Source organism: Molossus molossus, unplaced genomic scaffold, assembly GCF_014108415.1.
Source record: "Molossus molossus isolate mMolMol1 unplaced genomic scaffold, mMolMol1.p scaffold_m16_p_3, whole genome shotgun sequence".
NCBI classification, from domain to species: Eukaryota; Metazoa; Chordata; class Mammalia; order Chiroptera; family Molossidae; genus Molossus; species Molossus molossus.
The window spans coordinates 117458045-117482473 of record NW_023425366.1 but is presented as its reverse complement, the minus strand read 5'-3'; the positions used below and the strand labels follow the sequence as shown (position 1 = coordinate 117482473).

At 45.4% G+C, this 24429-nt stretch overlaps 1 protein-coding gene across 2 annotated transcripts in view; it reads left to right on the top strand.

The window, feature by feature from the left end:
- DNAJA3 (DnaJ heat shock protein family (Hsp40) member A3) overlaps window positions 1-21445 on the top strand; it is a 34454-nt gene extending 13009 nt beyond the window's left edge. The window contains exons 5-12 of one of the 2 annotated variants that reach the window (XM_036280182.1): window positions 735-887; window positions 4483-4630; window positions 6172-6236; window positions 8466-8594; window positions 9088-9203; window positions 11632-11729; window positions 19479-19594; window positions 20207-21445. In XM_036280182.1, coding sequence (XP_036136075.1) covers window positions 735-887; window positions 4483-4630; window positions 6172-6236; window positions 8466-8594; window positions 9088-9203; window positions 11632-11729; window positions 19479-19582 — 813 coding nt within the window. In that variant the 3' untranslated portion in view covers window positions 19583-19594; window positions 20207-21445. The remainder of the gene's footprint in view (window positions 1-734; window positions 888-4482; window positions 4631-6171; window positions 6237-8465; window positions 8595-9087; window positions 9204-11631; window positions 11730-19478; window positions 19595-20206) is intronic. The other variant, XM_036280183.1, reaches the window with a different exon arrangement.
- Window positions 21446-24429: the final 2984 nt, after the last annotated feature.

The window sequence follows — 24429 nt, the reverse complement described above, 5'->3', positions numbered from 1 at the left end:
TTTGTCTACAGCTGCTACATTATTCCAGGAGAGCTCAATCCAGTAGGGAGACACTCCCAATCCTACTTCTTCTATATTTATGTCCAAATAAGACATTATCAGAGTGGAAGAGAGAGGGAGAATGTTTATGATTTAAGCTATGATTGTGGATCATTGAGCTATAAGGGCTGTATACAAGTATTATCTGTGAACAGTTGGTTGAAAAGTACATTTTTACTTAAAACAAACATTACCTCTTAAAAATCCTAAGGAGTAGGACATAAACAGGGGAGTCCCATCTATTCTTACTTGACATAGTATAGGTGAGTATTGCAGTTACAAAGTAAAGTAGGGAGGGAAGAGATGAATAGGCAGAGCACAGAGGATTTTTAGGGCAGTGAAAATACTGTGTGGTTTTATAATGATATATGCATGTCATTATGCATTTGTCTAGATCCATAGACTATACAACACCAAGAGTGAACACTAACGTAAACTGTGGGCTTTGGGTGATAAAGTGTCAATGTAGGTTTATCCGTGATAAAAAAATGTACCACTCTGGTGAATGATGATGGGAGAGACTGTACGTGGGTGAGGACAGGAAGTATGTGGCAAATTTCTGTACCTTCCTCTCAATTTTATTGTAAACCAAAACTGCTCTAAAAAAGTCTTTAAAAGTAAAGGAACTGCAAAGTGGTGGCTTGCACCATCCCCTACTTTAAGAAAGATGACAGGCCATTCCTTGATTTCTTTAGTACATCATGGATTTGACATTCAATCAAGCTGCCAAGGGTGTCAACAAGGAGTTCACTGTGAACATCACCGATACCTGTGAGCGGTGCGATGGTAAGGGGAATGAGCCTGGCACCAAGGTGCAGCACTGCCACTACTGCGGTGGCTCTGGCATGGTAAGAACGAATTCGAGTCACCCCTTCCTGCCCCCCCACCTTCCCAGGGACTCCCACCTCATGCCCACCCACACTTCCACCGCTTCTTTTCTCTATGCTTCTGTGAATATTTTTGTAGCAGTACGTAGGGCTTTGAGAATTCATAACTAGATGGGGCTATTTTATCTAGAACCTTTTGTATTTTTCCAGGTGTGTTCTGTCTCGGTCAACAATACAGACAGAGCAAAGAAACTTAGCTGCGTTCTCAAAAAATACACTTTGGGATATTTTGGTAATTTGAAACCAACTGGGGGTTGTCAGGGGACACTGCTTGAAGGGTAATCATTTTTTCTTTTTGATAACTTGTTGATGTAATTCAAACTTTTAGAACAGTATAAAGAACTACTCCTTGCCCTGGCCGGTTTGGCTCAGTGGTTAGAGCGTCGGCCTGCGGTCCTGAGAGACCCGGGTTCGGTTCCCGCTAAGGGCACGTACCTCGGTTGCAGTTTGTCCCCGGCCCTGGTCAGTTGTGCAGGTGGCAGCCACTCGATGTGTTCCTGAAACGTCGATGTTTCTCTCTCTCTCTCTGTTCCTCTCTCTCCCTCCCACTCTACCTGAACAAAAAATGGAAAAATGTCCTCAGGTGAGGATAAAAAATAAAAAAAAGAACTACTCCTTTAATCCATTTACCTGGCTTCACCAATTGTTAATATTTTGTCCTATTTATTTGTCATTCTTGGTGTGCTCATTCCCTCCCTCTTCTCTTCCCTGGGTATGTAATTCTGTTTGTTTGCCCATGCACACACCCATGCATGCACACACATTCCTCCAACCATTCGAATGAGAGTAAGTTGCAAACATTCTATTTCTTTATTCCTGCATACTTCAGTATGTACATGTTTTCTAAGAACAAGAACATTCTTTACATAACCACAGTACAGTTGTCAAAATCAAGAAATTTAATGTTGATACAATACTATTATCTGTTCTTTAATTCAATTGTCCTTACAGTATCCTTTTTTACCTTGGTTCAGGATCCATCTGGGATCTTGCATAGCACTTGCTTGTCTTATTTTTTGTCTCTAACTTTTTTTTTTAATTCTCACCTGAGGATATTTCTCTATTTATCTTCAGATAGAGTGGAAGGACAGAGGGAGGGAGGGAGAGAGAGAGAGAAAAACATGATATGAGAGAGACACATTGACTGGTTGCCTCCCATAAGGCCCTGACCAGGGCGGGGGATTAAACTGCAAGCAGGGTACATGCCCTTGACCAGAATTGAACCTGTGACTCTTTGGTCCATGGGCCGATGCTCTAAGTGCTGAGCCAAACTGGCCAGGGTATGAATTTTATTTATTTATTTTTTAAATACATTTTTATTAATTTTTAGAGAGTGAGGAAAGGAGGGAGAGAGAGATGGAAGCATTGATAAGAGAGACATTGATTGGCTGCCTCCTGCACACCCCCTACTGGGATCAAGCCTACAACCCAGGCATGTGCCCTGACCGGGAATCGAACCTGCAATGTATTTTATTTATTTATTTTCTTTATTGATTTTTAGAGATGAAGGGAGAAGGAGAGAGAGACAGAAACATCAGTGTGAGAGAACATCGATTGGCCTCCTCCTGCATGCCCCCCACGGAAATTTGGCCCACAATCTAGGCATGTGTCCTGACTGGGAATCGAACCGGCAACCTCTTGGTGCACGGGTGGACACTCAACCACTGAGCCACACCAGCTGGGCTATTTAATAATTTTTTGTTTTGTTTTGTTTATCCCCATTTGAGGACATTTTTTCATTTTTTGTTCAAATAGAGTGGAAGGGGGGGAGAGAGAGAGAGAAAGAGAGAGAGAGAGAGAGAAACATCGACATGAAAGGAACACATCAAGTGGCTGCCTCCCGCATGACCCAACCAGGGCCGGGGACAAACTGCAACCGAGGTACGTGCCCTTAGTGGGAACTGAACCCGGGTCTCTCTGGACCACAGGCCGACGCTCTAACCGCTGAGCCAAACCGACCAGGGCCTATTTGGTAATTTTAAAAAAATCCAAAGATTACCCTGGTTAGTTTGCCTCAGCAGTTAGAGCGTTGGCCATCGGACTGAAGAGTTGTGGGTTTGATTCTAGTCAGGAGCACATAAATTGGTTGCAGTTTGGTCCCCGGCCCTGGTTGGGGTTGTGCGGAAGGCAACCAGTCATTGTTTCTCTCCTTCTCTCTCTCTCCACTTTATCTGAAGATAAAAGGGGAGAAAAAGTATCTTCAGGTGAGGATTTAAAAAAATCCGGAGATATTAGGTTAAATAAAATGCCAAGTGAGGAACTAATGGGAGTGGCCACAAATCATAAGTCTTCACCAGCCCTTGGTGGAGCTGGGGAGGCTCCTGAAGAATTGGGGGATTGCATAAGGGGGAATAAGGGAAAAGACATTCCAGGAGGAGGAGCCTGAGGAGCACTAGTGCCTACAAGAGGAGCTGCTGGCCTCATAGCTCCTGGGTACCCATGCTAGGGGGTGGGAACAGTGGGATGGCACCCTGTGTTCAGGGGAGTTTATAAAATCATCCCAGTTCTTCCTGTATGGCCTTAAGGGGACAGAGAGGCCTGTGCTACTCCTCCCTTGGACTGGGCAAAATAGCAGGCTTGCTGACCAGACTGACAGCTCTGGGTGTGAGATTGCATTCAGTTATCATTTTTTCTTTATTTTCTTGTTTTTCCCAGCTATCAGTTTTGTAATTAGAGGTGGAGTACTCTTTTTAAAATGTATTTGCTTGGGATTGAGAGGTCCCCATTTGATTCCCAGTCAGGGCACGTGCCCGGGTTGTGGGCTTGATCTCCAGTAGCGGGGTGTGCAGGAGGCAGCTGATCGATGTTTCTCTTTCACATTGATATTTCTATCTCTCTCTCTCCCTCTCTCTATAACAAAGTGAATAAGAAACAAAACAAAACATTAAAATGTATTTGCTTAGTTCCCAGGGGTTTTAGGACCTTTTATAGAAAGAGACAGTATTTCACTTTTCAGTCTCTTGTAATCAATTTGGTGATTAGGAATTCAGAAGTCAGTGGGTTCTAGAAGCTCAGATTAATAGCTTGAGCCCGTGCACCTGCACCTGTGTTCTCAGGCAGTATGTTTTAGTGCATATGCACGCAGAACATGTCTCTGTTTTAGAGAGAGAAAATCATCTTCTACTTATTTTTGTTTATTGTATTTTTTAAAATAGATTTTTAGATAGGAAGAGAGAGGGAGAGATAGAAACATCAATTGGCTGCCTCCTGCACACCCCTCACTGGGGATCGAGCCCACAACCTCAGCATGTGCCCTGACTGGGAATCGAACCAGCGACCTCTTGGTGCATGGATTGACACTCAGCCACTGAGCCACACCAGCTGGGCTGTTCCACTTACTTATGTATTCATTGGTTGACTCTTGTATGTGTCCTGACTGGGGATCAAACCTGCAGCCTTGGTATATTGGGACAATGCTCTAACCAACTGAGCTACCTGGCCAGAATAGAACAAGAATCTTTAATGAAACATATGTGCATATTGTGGTCCCAAAGTCTTGGCTGTCAGAGTTTACCTTTGTACTTAGGGGTTCCATTTTTCTTCTCCTTTTTATCAGGAAACCATAAATACAGGCCCTTTTGTGATGCGCTCCACGTGTCGGAGATGTGGTGGCCGAGGCACCATCATCACTTCTCCCTGTGTGGTATGCAGAGGATCAGGACAAGCCAAGCAGAAGAAGAAAGTGGTTGTCCCTGTGCCTGCAGGTGTGTTCTGGGCTTCTCCACACACATGGGACTGAGAGCTGAGTCATTTCCTTGTGATTTGGCTGTTGTAAGAGCCAATATTAAGGCCCTGAAGCCCTGGGCTGGAGGAGGAGCCAGAATCTCCTTGCATTTTTCTCTTTGCACTAGTTATCCTTAAAATCTACACTTATACCCTGATTGGTTTGGCTCAGCAGTTAGAGCATCAGCCAGCCCATGGTCCAAAGGGTTGCAGGTTCGATTCTGATCAAGGTTGTATACCTGGGTTGCAGGTTCAATCTGGAGCCCTGGTTGGGGTCACGCAGGATGCAACCAGTAAATGTGTCTCTCTCACATCAATGTTTTTCTCTCTCTCTTCCTCTCTCCCTTCCACTCTATCTAAAATCAGTGGAAATGTCCTCCAGTGAGGATCATGAAAAAAAACCTACACTTACGTGTTGCTTTGGGGAGAAAGTACCTGACATGTTCACTCTTCCCCATGCACGGTGATGGAGCTCCTTCATCATCTCTGTTTTTGGTCCATAAGGCCAGCGTTGTTTGCACTGATAGCCCAGTTTGCACCACCACCCCTCCACCTGTACGCCAGTGCAGCCTGTGACTGCTCTCCCTAACGGCTCTTGTTCCCAGGGTGCTCTTTGTGCAGGGCAGTCTGATCAAGCTACTCGCCCCGTTGGAGACCCAGCGGTATCTCTCAGGAGACAAGAAAAGGTTTCCTGTCTTAGCCTCTCTAGTCTCCCTTCTTATTAGCCTTACCGACTTCCTAATAGTTCCTTGAATGGGACATAATGCCACCCAGAACAGAGTCTTTGCATATACTGTTCCCCGTGTCTGAAACTTGTCTTCTACCATTCTTTCAGCCGTCTTATGGGCTTTTCCAGGGAAGCCACCTGAAACCCTTTCTGTTCCTTAGATGTACGTTAGTCTGGACTTGTGACTTTTTCCTTCTGAGAACATGGCTCTGTTTGTAATGACACATTTTTAGTATTGTTGTTTGACTACTATTCGCCTCTGCTACTGGACTGGACATTCCCCAAGGTACTACGTGGGTCTGGTAAGAGTCAGGTGTTCAGCAATTTGAATTAAATAGAAGGTGCCTTTATTCGGTTATGAGTTATTGAATGGTGCACCTTTGAAAAGTCATACTTGTGCCCTGGCCAGTTTGGCTCAGCGGTTAGAGCGTCCACCTGCGGTCCGGAGAGACCCGGGTTCGGTTCCCGCTAAGGGCATGTACCTCGGTTGCGGTTTGTCCCCGGCCCTGGTTGGTCGTGCGGGTGGCAGCCACTCGGTGTGTCCCTTTCACGTCGATGTTTCCCTCTCTCTCTCTTCCTCTCTCTCCCTCCCACTCTGTCTGTACAAAAAATGGAAAAGTGTCCTAGGGTGAGGATAAAAAAAAAAAGTCATACTTGTTGCCATATTGAATAACTGTGGTATTCTTTATTAATAAAAAACAAGAATGAGCAAGGAACTTGGTGACTTGAATTCGGAGTAGAAAATGTGTTGGGAAATCTGCAAATAGTCATTTTATGAACTTTTCTCATTCATAGGAGTCGAGGATGGCCAGACTGTGAGGATGCCTGTAGGAAAAAGAGAAATTTTCATCACATTCAGGGTAGGTGCTCTGCTGCCAAAGCCTCTGTTGGGGCCTTGCTGTCTTCGAGAATATGCAGCCAAGGCTTCTGGTGGAGAGAGGTGGGAGCTTGATGGGGCATGTCCTGCCATCCACGTTTCTAAGGGGAACAGTTGCCACCTTGGTGGGGTTATTAAATATGTTACCATCGTCCAGCTGGTGTGGGTCAGTGATTGGGCGTCAGCCCATGCACCAAGAGGCTGCTGGTTTGATTCCCAGTCAGGACACATGCCTGGGTTGTGGGCCCAGTCCCTGGGGGGAGCATGCAGGAGGCGGCCGGTTGATGTTCTCTCTCATTGATGTTTCTATCTCTCTCTCCCTCTCACTGTAAAATCAATGAAGGAAAAAAAAATTTTTTTAAATATGTTACCATCAAGCTTTTGTGCTAGGTGTGGAGAGAACAGAATTGCTTCAAAATGTTTACAAGTTGGAAACCAAAAACAGAATTACAGAAAACATCTTCCTGTGTTTTTATTTATGTATTAAATTGTTGGTAGGGACAAAAACTGTGCCAAAGGAACAGTTTTACGTACTATATACAAGGGGCAAACCTGGTTTTCTGAGATAATTGAAACCTTAAAGGAGATAACGGCTTCTACTGGCAATTCCACCAGATACATACCTGAGAAAAGCCCACACAGGTGCAGCAGGCAGAGACACAGGTGTGTGTGACAGCCTCATTCGTAGTAGCAAGCCACTGACAACAACCTGCTGTCCTTGGAGAAGAGAATGGCAGGTGAACCATGCTGTGGTCACAGAGGACTGCTGAGCAGAGGGAAGAAACTGGACCACATGTGTAAGAGACTCCTCAGTTACAGAGAGGAGGGAAAGAAAGGTTGCAATTGGATGCAGGAAATATCATTTATATAATCTTTTAAACCACTTGAGATGGTCCTGCCAGTGTGACTCAGTGGTTGAGCATTGACTCATGCACGAAGAGGTCGCCGATTCGATTCCTGGTCAGGACATGTGCCCAGGTTGTGGGCCCAATCCCCAGTGTAGGGCATGCAGTAGTCGGCCAGTCAGTGTTCTCTCTCTCTCTCTCTCTCTCTCTTCCTCTCTCTCTAAAATAAATAAAGGAAAATAAAATTTAAACCACTTGAGATGATGTTTTATATTAAGGACATGTAAGTATGTAGTGAAAGTTAAAAGATGGCCCTGGCTGGTATGGCTCAGTGGTTGGAGCATTGGCCTACATGCCAAAGGTTCAATTCCCAGTCCAGAGCATGTGCATATACCTGGGTTTCAGGTGCGATCCCTGGCCCCGGTCAGGGTGCATGCGGAAGGCAACCAATCATTGTGTCTCTCTCACATTGATGTTTTTCTCTCTCTCTCCCCCCCCTCCACTCTCTAAAAAAAAAAAAAAATTCAATGGAAAATATATCCTCAGATGAGGATTAATATCAACAGAAAAAGGATACTTGTACGAATGATAAATACTAAATTCAGCGATGTTAACTCTGGAGGAGTGAGGAGAAAGCAAGGAGACTTCACCTGCATTCATAACATCTTATTTGTAGTATTATTTTATTTACTTTGCAGTTTATATGCATGTGAAATATCTCATAATTTAAAACAGACAAAAATAATTTAAAGGGTGAATATTCTAGACTGAGAAATCAAAGACAAAGACAGCAAGTTGGAAGCCAGTTGATAAGAAAATTTGGTAGAGAATTCAGATTCTGTTCCTATCTAATAATAGAGAAGAAAAAATTGAGAGAGAGAGAGAGAAGAAATCACCTGAAGGCAAGGAATATCTCTGAGATACAACAAACAGTGCTTATAAAATCAAAATCTAGTGTTATCCATCTATCTTGAAGGTAGCTTGTGACAAATGACTATTTGGAAAACGAGTTTTGCCTTTGTAGATATATTAGTCTGTGTTCCTCTTTATTTTCTAGTAAAGTAAGATTTTTTTTTTTAATGTTCAAAAAGCCAATTTTACTTTATTTCTGTTCACAATTGAACAGCTTGATCGGAGCCTGAGGAAATCTAGGCACTCTTGCATTGCAGTGTAGAAATGTGTCTGATGTGTAACTTGGGTATAGTGTTTCACTTTGGTGAAAGTAAGTTCTTTTCCTCAGTGCTACGCTCCAAGCTTACACAGTGTAACATTGTTAGGTCCTGAGCTTGGGCTGCTGAGACAGGCTGATGTCCAGCCTCCAGAAGATCTCTCTGTGTATAATGCCCATCTCTTGTGTTTGGCCCTAGGTACAGAAAAGCCCAGTGTTCCGGAGGGACGGTGCAGACATCCACTCTGACCTCTTTATTTCTATAGCTCAGGCTATTCTCGGTGGGACAGCCAGAGCCCATGGCCTATATGAGACAATCAATGTGACGGTAAGAGGGCAAGATTATCTTTGCCACCCTCCTGCTTTATTGCTTTTTTTGTTTGTTTTCCATGAAATGGAGAATGGCTGACAAGTGGCTCGAATCTGTAAACAACCAACATGTTGGGGATTCAGGCGAGATGAGGTGTAAGGGAGAAAGGAGGAATGTCTGGCCATTCCTTGAGTTTCAGTCACAAACTGTAGGCTTGAGTGTGTCATCACCAGGGACAGTAATTCCTGAGTCACATTCCCTCCTTTGCTGGGCCATGAAGCAGCCTCAGCATCATGCCCGTGTTGGTTTTGCCTCTCTTCAGGTCTGGCTCTCCATGCTCCCTCCCTTGGCTCACCTGTCCAAACCACCTGCCCCTGCATCCTTATTACTGGCTCTGCACAGGGTGGACCCCAGCTTAGCCAGTTTTCATGTAGTTGTTGGTGGACTCTGTCTAGAAACCCAAATGGGCAACTGGAGACTAAGGAAAACCACAGTTTTCCTTTCCTTATAGATCCCCCCTGGGATCCAGACAGACCAGAAGATACGGATGAGTGGGAAAGGCATCCCCCGGATTAACAGTTATGGCTACGGAGATCACTACATTCATGTCAAGATAAGAGTTCCAAAGTAAGTGCCCACTTAGCCACGGCGAGACCCTTGGAATCCCTGCACATTTACACCATCAAGTAGGGGCCAGCAGAGGGCTTTTTACCTTCCAGGTCCTATGCTGAGTGTGGCAGTGTGGTGGTTTAGCACCACCAGACCACCTGGCCCCATTGTGGCTCTGCCACTGGAAGTGCTGGGGCTTAGGCAGGTTACTTCTTTGGTTTTTTTTAAATCCTCACCTGAGGATATTTTTCTATTTATCATCAGATAGAGTAGGAGAGAGGGAGGGGGAGGTAGAGGGAGAGGAAGAACAAGAGCGAGAAACATCCATGTGATAGACACATTGACTGGTTGCCTCCTGCACAACCCAACCAGGGCTGGGGATGAACCACAACTGAGGTATGTGCCCTTGACCAGAATCGAACCCGAGACTCATTGGTTCAAGGGCAGACAGGTTACTTTTTTTTTTTTAATCCTCACCTGAGGACATTTTTTCCATTTTTTGTTCACATAGAGTGGGAGGGAGAGAGAAACATCGATGTGAAAGGGACATATCGAGTGGTTGCCACCCGCACTACCCAACCAGGGCCGGGGACATACTACAACTGAGGTACGTGCCCTTAGCGGGAACCGAACCCGGGTCTCTGGACTGTAGGCTGACACTCTAACCGCTGAGCCAAACCAGCCAGGGCTACTTTTTTTTCTTTAAAAACGGAGAGTGAGAGAGAGATAGAAACATCAATGAGAGAGAACATTGATTGGTCGCCTCCAGCATGCCCTCCAACCGGGGATTTGGTCCACAACCTAGGTATGTGCCTTGTTTGGGAATTGAACTGGCAACCTCTTGGTGCATGGGTCAATCAATGCTCAACAATAGAACCACACCGGGCCAGGCCAGGCAAGTTACTTTTTTTTTTTTTTAATCCTCACCCGAGGACATTTTTGCATTTATCTTCAGATAGAGCTGGAGGGAAAGAGGGAGGAAGAGAGAGAGAGAAACATCGCTGTGAGAGAGAGAGACATAGAGTGGTTGCCACCTACACAACCCCAACCAGGGCCGGGTATAAACTGCAACTGAGGTACGTGCCCTTAGCGGGACCGAACCTGGGACTCTCAGGTCTGCAGGCCAATGCTTTAATCACTGAGCCAAACCGGCCAGGGTGGCAGGTTACTTCCTTAAGTCAGTGTGTCCTGCCCAACTTTTCCATCTGCAAGGTGGATATAATTTAAAAGGTTGACTTTGCCTGGCTAGTGTAGTTCAGTGGTTGAGCATCAACCCATGAACCAAGAGGTCCTGGTTCAATTTCCAGACTGCATGCCCAGCTTGCAGGCTTGATCCCCAGTACGGGGGGGTGCAGGAGGCAGCTGATCAATATTTCTCTTTCATTGATGTTTCATCTCTCTCTCCTCCTTCCTCCCTCCCTCTCTAAAAAGCAATAAAGCTTTTTATTTTATTTAATATGTTTTATTGATTTTTTTTTTGAGAGAGAGAAACATTGATATGAGAGAGAAATGTTGATTGACTGCCTCTTGCACACCCCCTACTAGGAATCGAGCCCGCAACCTGGGCATGTGACCTGACTGGGAGTTGAACCAGGGCCTCTTGGTTCGTGGGTCGATGCTCAACCACTGAGCTACACTGGCTGGGCCAATAAAAGCATTTTAAAATAAGGTTGATCTCCTTGATTTGGAGTATTAAATAAATAATACATAGGGAATGCTTAGCTATTGCTGCTGTTGATTTTTTATTATTGCTCTCAGGGTGCTCACAGTCTGGTGGGAGAGACAGATCTATAACCAGATCATGTCACAGGATGTCTGTGTCCCCTGGGAGAAAGGTCCGACCAGAGTGCTATGGGCATCCAGAACAGGCATGCCGACTTGGTTTGGGAGAACTGGATTTCCAGCATTCCTTTTAATTTTCTAATTTCCTACACACACACTTACTTATAAAAGCTTGTTTTTCTCTCCCAATAAACTATTTAGCACAGCCACAGTGGCAGTTGTTTAAAACTTAGGGTATTTTAGAAGATTTTGTTTTTTAATCCTCACCCAAGGACATTTTTTTCCCATTTCTCTTCAGATAGAGTGGGAAAAAGGGAGGGAGTGAGGGAGAGAGAAACATTGATGCGAGAGGGACACATCGACTTGTTGCCTCCTACACAACCCTGACCAGGGCTGGGGACAAACAGCAACCGAGGTACATGCCCTTGACTGGAATCAAACCCACGACCCATCAGTCCATGGGCCTACGCTATAACCTTTGAGCCAAACCAGTCAGGGCCTAGGGGATTTTTTTTTTACAGAAGCTTTGAGGTCATGGCTCTTCGCATCAGGTTGTAGGCTATGCCTGGGTCAGGGGTCTTACATTTCCCACGTTGGTCCAGGCCTCATCCTTTAAAGAGCTGCCCAGAGGAAACACTTTGCACTGGCTGTGCTTGCTCCACAGGAGACTGACAAGTCGGCAGCACAGCCTGATCCTGAGCTACGCTGAGGATGAGACCGATGTGGAGGGGACAGTGAATGGCGTCACCAACACAAGCACTGGTAAGGTGGCATGACGGCACATGGGCATCCTCTCAGTCCCATAGAAGCATGTTGTGGTTTCCACTTGGGGATCTTCATGGAACATCCCGAGAACACAGTAGAAAGAGGGGAGCTGAGGGTTTGAAACAGCCAAGTGTAACTGCAGTCCAGAGCACAGCTGCTCCTCATTCCTCTGTTAGAGAATACTGGATTGCTTCCTGCCAGATAGCAGCCCTGTTTCAGAGAACTGCTCTTCTGAGTTCTATCCTTGGTTCTGCCACTTGTCTTGTGATCTTGGGCACATCACCACATGAAAGTTCCTTGTAACAGCTTAAGAAGGTGGATTGGAAGGCTTTACTCATTCCTGACCCAGAATGCTTCACCAAAATTGCAGTGTTTAGTAAACAGCATCTTCCACAGCAATAAAAACCACGGTCACATGACTCCAAATCTGCCTATTTCCAACAGGTCTAACTTTGAATTCCTCTGGCAATGAACAGGTGCCTTACTTAACCTGAGCTCAAATGTCATGCTCTGTGTACAGAGTGTAGTTAAATATTAGTGATATTTGATACCAAAATGCTTGTGGGCAGAAGCTTTGGTCATGGGAAACCTCAGCCACAGTCCTGTTCCCATGGGAGGAAGGAGGTTGCTCTGCTGTGGAGATGCTGGTTCACTGTTGGTGGATGACTGCTGGGTCAGTACAGGCTTTGTTGAGAATGTAATTGGCTTCAGCTGCACAACATGTTTCCTCATTGTTGTATCATTTTTTTTTTTTAATCTGGGTCCTAGATGCTCCTCTTGTGTTCAGAACTTGAATAGGTTTATATATGGTCATTCAGAGCAGGTGTTCAAAGCAGGGGGTAGATTCTCAGTATAGTGGGGGGCTTGCTGTTGGTTTCTCACTCCTCACCCCATCTGGCAAGGAGGGTGTTTCAGCAGCAGTAGCCTTTGCATGGAATTTGTTGAACTGTTGAGTCCAGGGTACGAAGTTTTGTGTGAAAAAGTAGCCACCACAAATCCTGTCTGTGGCCTCACCAAACATGGATTAGGGACTTGTATTTTTGTTGTTGTTTTTTAATCCTCACCCAGGGATATTTTTCCATTGATTTTCAGATAGAGTGGAAGGGAGGGAGGGAGAAACATCAATGTGAGAGCAACACATTGATTGGCTACCTCCTAGAGGACCCGAACCAGGGTCAGGGATTGAACCGCAACCGAGGTACGTGTCCTTGACTGAAATTGAACCTGTGACTCTTTGGTCCTTGGGCGGATGCTCTAACTACTGAGCAAAACCAGCCGGGGCTAGGTAATTGTTTTAATTTTTTTTATCCTCACCTGAGGACATTTTTCCATGTTTTGTTCAGATAGCGTGGGAGGGAGAGAGAGAAACATCAAAGTGAAAAGGACACATCGAATGGCTGCCACCCGTACGACCAACCAGGGCCGGGGACAAACTGCAACCAAGGTACATGCCCTTAGTGGGAACTGAACCCGGGTCTCTCAGGACCGCAGGCCAACGCTCTAACTGCTAAGCCAAACTGGCCAGGGCTAGGTAATTGTTTTAAATGGTTTGGTACATATACTTTTCTCTTATTTTCTTGTTATATCCTTGAGCAACAAAGAAATGGGAGTAGTGAGAATAGTTATTTCACACAACAATGTGTACTTCCAGCTTCTCTTTCTGAATCCCAGATGTTACCACAGTCATGTAGCATGTGAGATTTGTTAGGCAGATAGCTCTCAGCTGTATTCCTCCTCTCCCCACCCATCAGGACTTGAGATCTCAAGGACATGGGCCTTGTTCACTGTATTAGAATGCTGGATATTAGTAGTCACCAGTTGTGGCTTTTTAAATGTTTTTATTGATTTTTAGAGAGAGAGAGGAAGGAAAAGGGAGAGAGAGATAGAAGCATCAATGAGGGAGAAACATTGATTGGCTGCCTCCTGCACGCCCTTCACTGGGGATTGAGCCCAAAACCTAGGCATGTGCCCTGACCAGGAATCGAACTGGTGACCTCTTGGTCTGTGGGTCATTGCTCAACTACTGAGCCACACTGGCTGGGCATCAGTCATTTTTTTTAATTTTTTAAATTTAACTTTACAGTTGATCATATAGTCAGCTTCTGAGGGTCCTTAGAACCCTCATTATTATCATTTTTTTTTTAATTAAATTTTGTTGTTATCCTCACCTGAGGACATTTTTTCCATTTTTTGTTCAGATACAGTGGGAGGAAGAGAGAGAGAGAGACATCGATGTGAAAGGGATATATCGAGTGGTTACCACCCACACGACCCAACCAGGGACAAACTGCAACTGAGGTATGCGCCCTTAGTGGGAACCGAACCCAGGTCTCTCTGGACCGCAGGCCGACACTCTAACTGCTGAGCCAAACCTGCCAGGGCGAACCCTCATTATTTTCATGGTTCCTTGTCTTGATAGCTAATTCACTCTTTCCTCATTCAGCCAGGATTTATTGGAAGCTTCCTATGTGCCTGACACTTAGGCAGTTCGTCCTTTAAAATTTATATTGCTCTGGCCAGTTTTTCTCAGTGGTTAGAGCGTCATTCTGTGCACCAAAGGGTTAGATTCCCAATCAGGGTACATACCCAGGTTGCGGGTTCAATCCTGTTGGTATGCATGTGTTAGACAACCAATCGATGTTTCTGTCTCCCATTGATATTTCTCTCTCTCCTTCTCCCTTCTTCTCTCTCTTGAATCAATGAAAAACATCCTTGGGTGTGGATTTAAAAAATTTTTTTGTTGTTGACATAATTTTACTGAGTCTAGCTTAACTTTAATATATGTATTGGGTGTATTTCTGGAAAGTTGTTTATAAAGTAAAATGGGTATGCCAAATTATATCTTTTTTATTCCCATTGTCATTTCAGAGTTGTATTCCAATGGGAAATTTGGCTCCCAGGCTTAATTTTTATTTTTATTTATTTACTTATTATTTATTGATTTGTTTTAGAGAGAGAAGGAGGGAGGGAGAGAAAGAGAAATATCAGTTTGTTGTTCCACTTATTTATGCATTCATTGGTTGATTCTTGTATGTACCCTGACTCGGGATCAAACCCTTAACCTTGGCCTATTCAGGACAACACTCTAACCAGGTGAAATACCCAGCCAGGGCATAAATGGCATTTAGGAATCTTAGAATTGACTTCAAAGAATGCACTGTCAGTCTGCAGCTGGGTCTAGTTAAGCCTCCATTTACACTGCAGTCCCCATAGGAAAATAAGACAGTATATGTAATTCCCATTTCCTGATAACTTCATTAACAGTGGGTCCTGTTTATTTCAGTAGCATCTCAATCTCCTTTATTTCAAGCATTTAACAAAAAGTATTCAAGTCATATAGAAGCAGTTGTGTTCAGTTATCAGTGGTTCTTGGGTTAAAGTGTCTTTTTTTCCCCACAATAATCTCTAAGTACATGTGAGTTGGAGAGTCATTAGAGACTCAGGAAAGTCATTGTAGATACAGATTGATTCCTGAGTGTCTTTACTTTCATTATGGTAAAGAATACCTGGAAAACATTTGGAATAGACACAATTACATAGGAAACTGACCTAAAGTTTTTGGTGGGTTTAGTATCCTCTGTTTATTTTTGTTCCCTAATGCAGCTGCTGAAAACCTTAATGGCTGACCCTAGCTTCTTCCCCAGTCTGAACCACAAAGACTGTAGTGTGCTTAGGGACTCTTAGTGCTTAAGCACACAGGGTATCGGGGCACTCTGATATCACTGCATGACTTTTTGAGTTACAGAAATGGTGTGGCTCATTGTTTGTTTCTGGATCATCATTAATTCTTGTGACAACACACACATTTACATTTAGCTGTAACTGTAAAAACCCATTCCTGAGCTCATTTTTGGGAATTCCACCTGCTCTCTCTCTTTTCTGATATGGCTGACAGTGTTGACCATAGATCCCTTCTATACAGGGTGGAGGCAAGAGAAAGTTGAAGGAAAAGACATGTTAGGAGAATGAGAGGCACTCTGCTGGTTCAGGGTATGTGTACATGGCTCAGGGAGTCAGGCTGTGAGTGTGTAGACCTACACTTCCACCTGTGGGGTGTCCCATTCTCAGAAGTCACATCTTGGAGTACTGTTGGCCTCTGGTTTTTGTTTTTTTTTTTTTTTTTGTCATTGTTGTTTTTATTTTTAATTTTATTTAATTATTATTTTTTATCCTCACCCAAGGACATTTTTCCATTTTTTGTTCAGACAGAATGGGAGGGAGGGAGAGAGAAACATTGATGTGAAAGGGACACATCAAGTGGTTGCCACCTGCACGACCCAACCAAGGCTGGGGACAAACTGCAACTGAGGTACTTGCCTTTAGCGGGAACCGAACCCAGGTCTCTCTGGACTGCAGGCTGACACTCTAACTGCTAAGGCAAACTGGCCAGGGCTTTATTTTTTATTTTAGAGAGTGGGGAAGGGAGGGAGAGATAGAAAGAAACAGCAATGAGAGAGAGATACATCCATCAGCTGCCTCCTACACACCCTCTACTGGGGATGGAGTCCGAAACTGGAGCATGTGCCCTGACCAGGAGTCCAGCCAGGACCTCTCAAGTCCATGGAATGATAGGTGCTCAGTCCACTGAGCCACATAGCCGGGCAGCCTCTGTTTTTTCAAACAGATGTTCATTTAGATTTACTGTGGGCTAAGAAGTGATGCACAGAAAGAGAAGATTTCTGCCCTCATCCAGCTACAGTATAACGGGGGAAGACAGGACAAGCATAGAATCCCCAAATAAATGCTAGACCTTTCTTATAACACTAGGAGTCTGACCCGGAAAGGTGGCACAGATTCACAGAATGAATGTTATCTGGTTATTCTTTCCTTGTATCACCTTGTGGACAGCCATTAGACAGTTCTGACCTGGAATTCCTCTCTGTAGTAACTACAGTGTTTCATCTTTGAGTACCCAGCACCTTGCACAACTCCTGGCCTAATGCTGGTTTATGATAAATGGTGGCTGAGTTGTTTTCAGTTTATTTTCCTAACCATCGGCTGAGAAACGCTCTGAGGGAGAGACAGAAACATAACCCTTCTTAGGAAAGCCATGTGTGGTCTGATAGAGGAATCCTTTGGCCTTGGGTTTGACCTCCGTGGTTAGCTGAGCAGCTCCACCTTCTGAAAGTGCAGGTAAGAAATGCCTGTTTGGCTGGGGTGGACATCCACCATGGGGCATTTCCTATTTATTCTAAAGTGTACCAGCTTTATTGAAAGCAGCTTTGGAAGTATAGAGCTCCTATTTGTATCTTGCAATGAGACCAGAAGGCACCAGAAGGACATCCTGTAAGGACACATCGCTTTTCCTACCCCAGGCTAGTCTTCAGAGAAATCAGGACTGAGAGAGAGAGAGAAGAGCCATGTATTTATAGATTTTGTCATCTATGTACAGAGGCTCACAGTTTATTCCCAACGTTTGGTTTAGAATTTTAAGTTCAGTGCTCATATCCTTTTGATGTCCTGGCCAGTAAAAACTCCTGAAGGAAACCATACCCATTTTAGCCAGATTTAAAATAGAAAGAGAGAGGCAAGACTGTTCCTGGTAGTATGGAATAAGGAGAATCTCTGAGTGCATGTCTGTTTTATTGTTTTTTTGTTGTGAGTTATTAACCACCTAACCAGGTGCTTGTTCTGGCTCTCCCTGACTGGCCACCATGAGGCACAACTACTTCATACCCTTCCTTGGGGTGATGAGGACAGCAGAGTTGGGGGAGGAGATGTCAGTAGTCACTGAATGTTTTGTGCCCCATTGTGACTAGTAGTTAAGAACTTGGGTCTGATATCAGAAGATTCATGACCCGGCTCTGCTATTATTAGCAGTGAAGCTTTAGGCAAATTACTTCACCTCTCTGAGCCTCAGTTTCTTCATCTGTAAATTGAGGATAATAATAGCACTTACTTCATAGTGTTCACATGATTAAATTAGGTTGGTCACATAGGTAAAGTATTTAGCACTGTCCATGTTAAAACCTCCTTGAACAGTGGTAACTGCTGTGACACATGCAGACTCTTGTACGCTCACAAGCACTCACACACAGATTTGCCATCTCCTTACTATGGGCATAATGACATCCAATACTATTGCTCTCCTTGTTCAAGGAGGTCCAGGAATAATAGGCAATGTCTGGTTTGTGGATTCCTTTGTGTTAGGAGAATCCTTTTTGTTACTTACGTCTTTATGTAAGAAAAGGGGATATGAAAGACTGAGGGAGGGCACACATGGCAGTGGGTGCCTCTTATAGGGGCTTGCTGTGTCAACTGTGCAGTGCCCAGGTCCTCAGCTGGGGAGCCCTGGGAATCAGGTGTCACCCCAGTACCTTGACTTTGGTGATTGCTCAGACCTCTGTGAGGACATCCTTGTTCAGGGCCACCACTGCCCCTCTGAGGACATTCCTGAGCTGTGAGAACAAGGAGTTCAGAGGACTACCTGGAGGGCTGTATGTAGGACAACCTTGTTCCACCTCTGCTGGAGGCCTGTTGCCCGGGGCTTCTCATTAAGGAAGGTGTCTTAGTCCGTGACCATTCTTTCCTCTCCTATACACTGTGCTTGACTTACATCTCCTAGCATGTTAAAAACATAGCTTAAAATTAAAAATGGTGAGTACAGCCCTGGCTGGTTTGGCTCAGTGGTTGGAGGTCGGCCCATGGACCGAAGAGTCAAGGGTTTGATTCTGGTCAGGAGTATGCACCTCAGTTTTGGTTCGGTACCTGGCCCTGGTTGAGGTCGTGTGGGAGGCAGCCTATCGATGTGTCTCTCTCACATTGATGTTTCCCTCTCTCTTTCTCTCTCTCCCTCCCGCTCTATCCGAAAATAAGTGGAAAAATATCCTCAGGTGAGGATTTTAAGAAAAAAATGTTGAGTGCAGGTCTAATAATCTAACTCATAACAAAAGCTTGCCTTCCCTGCCTAGTGTTTGGTAGATCTTTAAAATGATGTATTTGTATAGCAGAATTACTCTTGTTAGTCTTAGCTTGGGCCCTAAAGAAATAGGGAGCAGCTTCCCTTTTTCAGGAGCATTTGGAGTTAGATGCCCCCAGATGGGGAGATCTTGCCCAGTGACATACCCGGTCCTTTGCTACTGTTGTTACAGATAAGAAATATGTCTGGGATTCTGAGAGGCAGTGAATCCTTACCCAAGTATCCCAAAGACGTGCACATGTGTGGAGTGTGGAAGGTGGCTGGTTGGTCTTGTCATTGTTCTTCACCTTCTTAGAGCTGGTGGCATGGTGGTTAAAAGCCTGGGCTTTGGAGTTCGACCTCTTGGGTTCTTCCTCCCATTTACTCTGTGACCTTGGGCAAACCACCTAACCTTTCTGTGACTCCTATTTCTTTGTTTTGTCCATCTGAAATTTACCTATAAGGTCATTCTAAGGATTAAATGAGCTCATGTTGAAGCTTTGTGGCCTGGCCAGGAAGGCATCTGTCGGGCTATATTTTTGTTACAGTTATTGAAATGAAGACAGCTGGTGATTGTCTGGCTCTGTTTCTTATTTCCCTCAGTGGGTTAGTGACTCCAGGGGCAGTTGGGATACTAAAGTGCTGAGTGGCCTGTTTGCTTCAATCATCTGAAAAGGCGAGGCAGCCTTGGTCACCTGGGGAGCTGTCCTCTCTCCTTTCGGATGGCACTTGGTGGCTTCTTGAGTGTGGAGTTCTTGGGTGGGCCAGGTGGGGGTAGGCGGGGCCTGGGATGGAACACCTGGAGGTGTGGGCCCTTGACCCCAGTTTTTTCTGCTGTTTGTGCCCAGGTGGCAGCACCATGGATAGCTCCGCAGGAGGCAAGGCTAGGCCTGAGGCTGGGGAGGACAAGGAGGGATTCCTTTCCAAACTTAAGAAAATGTTTACCTCCTGATACCCAGCCGAGGTAGGAAAACCCTTGAGGTTTCTCCCCTTTGTTTCCCTCTGTAAACTAATCCATGTTTTCCCTTACTTTAACCAATTTTATGCCCTTGTGCCCCCGGAGTTGGAAGAGGTACCAGTCTCAGGCATGGTGTATCTGGCTCCCCTTGAAGCCAGGCCTCTTGGCCCATGGAAATACCTGCGTTAGGTGACATGGCAGTCAGTGGCAGTGCAGGGCTGAGCTAGGCTACAGGGAGAGACTGCACTGGGAGCTGTCTCCCAGCCATCCCTCCACCAGCTCCCAACGGCACTGCATCCCACAGTGGTGGGAATCAGGTTGCCCACAGTCATAGAGGGCAAGTCATAGCAGAGCCAGACTTAGAACTCAGATCTCCCCAACTCCCCACCTGTTTCATAGCACCTGTCTTGCCTGGGGATGTAGGGCCATGTAACCTCCGGGGGCTGCCAGGAGTTGTGCTTGGTAATTGGGTTCTTGGGGCCGACTTTTTACTTGTGCGGGTTCCTGGTGGCTGGGGCTCCTGGCATAGCTCCTTCCCAGGGATGATAGAAGCCCACTCATTGGAGTATGCTGTTCTTGCAATGCCAGTAAACTATAACCATTTGTGTCTTGGCTCAGGAAAACGGTCCACTGGAAACTAAGCCAGGAGCAGCGGCCCCTCCTTGTGGCCAGGGCAACTTGGAGACAGGAGGATTCCAGAACAGCAGCATCGAGCCCTGCCTGCACAGGCCCTCTGGATGGACTGCCTTGGCAATAGCAAAATCATGTGACAACACACCTCTCCACAGAATGGTCATGGTGGACAGCCCCTGGGAAGTAAGGGGTGGCATGCCTAAGGGCTGGTAGAAGTTTCTTGTCCACAGGTGTAACTCAGCCTCTTATGGCTCAGACAGAGTAGGACATCTCGACACTTCTTGTAGAGCCAATACTCTAATTTGGAATCAAATGTGGTGGAAATCTTAGTAAAAAATGAAAGGCCATGCTTACAGCTTAAAAATGAAGCCTGAAGCTGCACCAAGTTGTGAAGTGATTACTTTCCCTCTCATCAAACCTCTGGGAGGTTCTGGAATGAGGCTTTCCTGGCAGGTTGTTTTTTTCCAGGAACTTGGGGCCTGCAAGCCCCCTGATCCCAGTATTGTGTACCCCTCAGTAAGGTGTTCCTTGCTCTTCTTAGAGTTTATTTTAATTCCCAAGGGTACCAAGCAACTGGAACATGGGGACCTGGGGAGGCACACACAGAGAGTCCCTGGAGATGCTGCTCCTGAGGTGGGCCGTGATCTTTGTCAGGACGGACAGTTCTCCCTCCCACTCCACTGGGGTGGCCTCTTGTCTATGACTGTTGAGTTCTGTTTTTGGAAGCCACTTATGAGTGGGACTCCTGCCCTTCTGCTGGACCACAGCCATCCCTGGCCACAGCCTGGCTACCAGCCTCCTTATCCCAGAGCCTTACCCCCACTGCCTGCCACAGCTTGGCTCTCACCACTTACACTGTTGACACCTGTTTTCAAAAGTGTGTTTAAATTATTTAATACTAAGGATCGTCGTCTTTTCCTGTATAAATGTTTGTTCAGAAAAAGAAAGCACAGTCTAAGCAGTTGAAGGCTCTCTACCATCCAGCCAGAGCAAAACAGTTTTCCCCATGTCAGCTTCTAGAATGTGTAGATTCCACATGTTTTCAGGCCATCCGATTGTGGTAAGACAGGCTAATGGAGAACACTTCTGAATAGTTTCCTTTTTGTTTTCCTTATAATTTACTTAAATAAAGCATCTATTAGTGTCTGATCTACGAATGTAAAAAGGTTCTGTATCAATGTAAAAGATGATCTACTGCAAAAATATATTTAAAACCTACGTTGTGTTCACTTCTTCTTTGAAAGAGTTCAAGCAGCTTTCTACAGGTGGCTTAGCGGGGTCTTATATGGTGTACATCTGCAGATCAGGTTGCCCAAGTTTCTGCTGGCCTTCCTAGAGGTGCCTGGCCTTGTCCACAGAGTCATGCCTGCCTAAGAGCACACTCACACTGATGGAGGGGTGGTGTTTTGACCAGCGCTGACCCTCTCAAGCCCAGATCCCAGAACAGGGAGCTTGTCATGGGACAATGTGCTGATTTGAATGAATGTTCTAGAATTTGGTGGGTAGTTTCTTTGGGAGCCTGTGCCATAAGAGATGTACAGTGTGGCCTCCTACATCATTGACTCCTTGCTAGACTATTTTTCCTTCCATTATTTTCAGAGGAATATTCATTTTTTGTTGTTAATCCTCACCTGAGACATTTTTCCATTGATTTTTTAGAGAGAGTAGAAGGGAGGGAGGGAGAAAAAGAGAGAAACATCGATGTGAGAGAAGCACATTGATCGGTTGCCTCCTGCACGACCCTGACGGGCCGGGGATCAATCCAGGTATGTGCTCTTGACCAGAAATCAAACCCTTGGTCTGCGGCCAATGCTATAACCACTGAGCCAAACCGGCCAGGGCTTAACATATTTTTTTGTGTTAAAATTTCTGCTCATGTAGCTTGACTAGTCTGGGCTCCCAGCAGAGACTGTGGCGCCCCAGTGCTGGCACAGTTTGAGTGGTCTCCAGGCACATCTCTCAGACCAGCCCCTGGGTTCTAAGCTAAGCAACTGGAGGTGTGAGCACACTTGCTGGTTTGGATGAAGAGGGTGGGAAAGACCTCATGGGCAAGAAAGGGGCTCAGCAGTGACCTGCCAGTTTCAGATATGTGTCCTTTACTCAGCAGATATTTATTGAGTACCTGATGTGGACTCAGCATGGGCCCCTTCACAGGCCTGGACCCAGGTACAGCAGCAGGAAGCTAGATGAGCATCTTGTGACAGCTTAGTTTTCCTCCTGGAGAAGTCAGCTGAGTCCCACTCACGTTCTATCTTTTGAAAGCAGAGGTCTAGAGGAAGATTTGGAAAGAGAAAAGTAAATTTTCTTGCTAGCAATACCATTATTGCTGTACTCGGGGTTCTCCCCACCGATGTAGGAAGGTGGCAGTGTAAATCTAGCATCAAGTCCCACTCAAAGCTTGGATTAGGTTTAATCCCACAGCTGGCATTTGTCACCAGACAATTTGCAGCCTGAGTTGAGGCTGGAGTGTGAAATGAGGCATTTAAAAATACAAAAAAAAAAAAACAACAAAACAAAACAAAAAAAACCCTGGCTGTTTTTGCTTAGTGGTTAGAGCATGGGCCCATGGACCAAAGAGTCGCAGATTTGATTCCAGTCAAGGGCATGTACCTCAGTTGCGGTTTGGTCCCCGACCCTGGTTGTCATGTGGGAGGCAACCAATCAATGTGTCTCACATCGATGTTTCTCCCTCTCTCCCTCCTTCTCACTCTATCTGAAAATCAATGGAAAAATATCCTCAGGTGAGGATTAGAAAAAAAAAAATGCAAAAAAAAAAAAAAGTATCTCTAGGCCCCTGAGCCTTTGGGGATTGAGAGGATGGGGAAAGATAGATGGGCGTTGAGCATTTGCTGAAATATTAGGAGTATGGATTAGGGAAGGCACATGGGGATGAGGCAGACTTGGGCACTGGCCCTTGTCTCCATCCCCACCTGCAGGCCTGTTGTGATTTTTTTCCCACCTGAGCCATCCTCCTCCTCCTGAAGCCTTTGAGTTCTGGTGGACTTGAATGCAATGTTACTTCCCTGTCATGAAACTCCCCCTCTCAATGCACAAGAATCTCTCTAGTCCCACAAGCCTGTCAGCTGCTCTGACATCCCGGGACTGCCCTGCCCTTTCCTCTGTTCTGTAATACTGGAGCCCATCACTGAACTGAATTATATCTGCTGTCATGGCTTTTTCAGGAGGTATATAGCACTCTTGTTAATAAATACTGTGCAACTTGAACTTTAATCTTTTAACCAGAAGTTCTGCTTATTTGGCATGATCGTTGTGAAGGGTCACACATGGGCCAGTCAAGGAACTTTACATAAAGTGGGCCCTAGCCAGTGTGGCTCACTCATCAGAGCATCAGCCCACATACCAAAGGATTGTGGGTTCAATTCCCAGTAAAGGGCACATACCTGGGTTGCGGGTTTGATCGGCACCCTGGTCCAGGCATGTGCAGGAGGCAGCCATCTACATGTCTCTTTTGTATCAATGTTTCACTCTCTCCCTCTACTCCCCTGTCTCCCTTCCACTCTATAAAAATCAATGGAAAAATATCCTCCAGTGACGATTAAAAAAAAAACAAAGTGGGCTCTGACCTGCAGCTGCAGTGCCTGGGAGACAGCAAGGAGAGGTGAAGACTGTGGCTGCCGTGTTTAAAGGGGACAGCCACTCTTCAGCTCCATCCAAGGCAGGGCAGGGGGCTGGCTATGCATGAATTGAGACCCAGTGCTGCCATATATTCTGGTGTTTTTGAAGAGAAGCTGGGCATCCAGATGTTTTTTAATAGACTTTTTTTAAAGATTGAATTTTAGAGAGAGGAAGGGGGAGGAGAGAGAGAGAAACATCAATCGGTTGCTTCCTGCATACACCCCAACCGGGGATCAAACCTGCAACCAGGGTATATGCCCTGACTGGGAATCAAATCCGCCACCTTTTGGCGTATGGATGACACTCCAACCAAATGAAGCAGACCAACCAGGGTGGCATCCAGATTTTTGAGGTAACAGCTTTATTGAGATATAATTTACATACTATTCAATTCATCTTTATTTTATTTTTAATTTTTTTTTCTTTTTTGCTTTTTAGAGAGACAGGAAGGGAGATGGAGAGAGAGATAGAAACGTCAATGAAAGAGAACACTGGCCACCTGCTGCATGCTCCCCACTGGGGATTGGACCCACAACCTAGGCATGTGCCCTGACCAGGAATCAAACTAACGA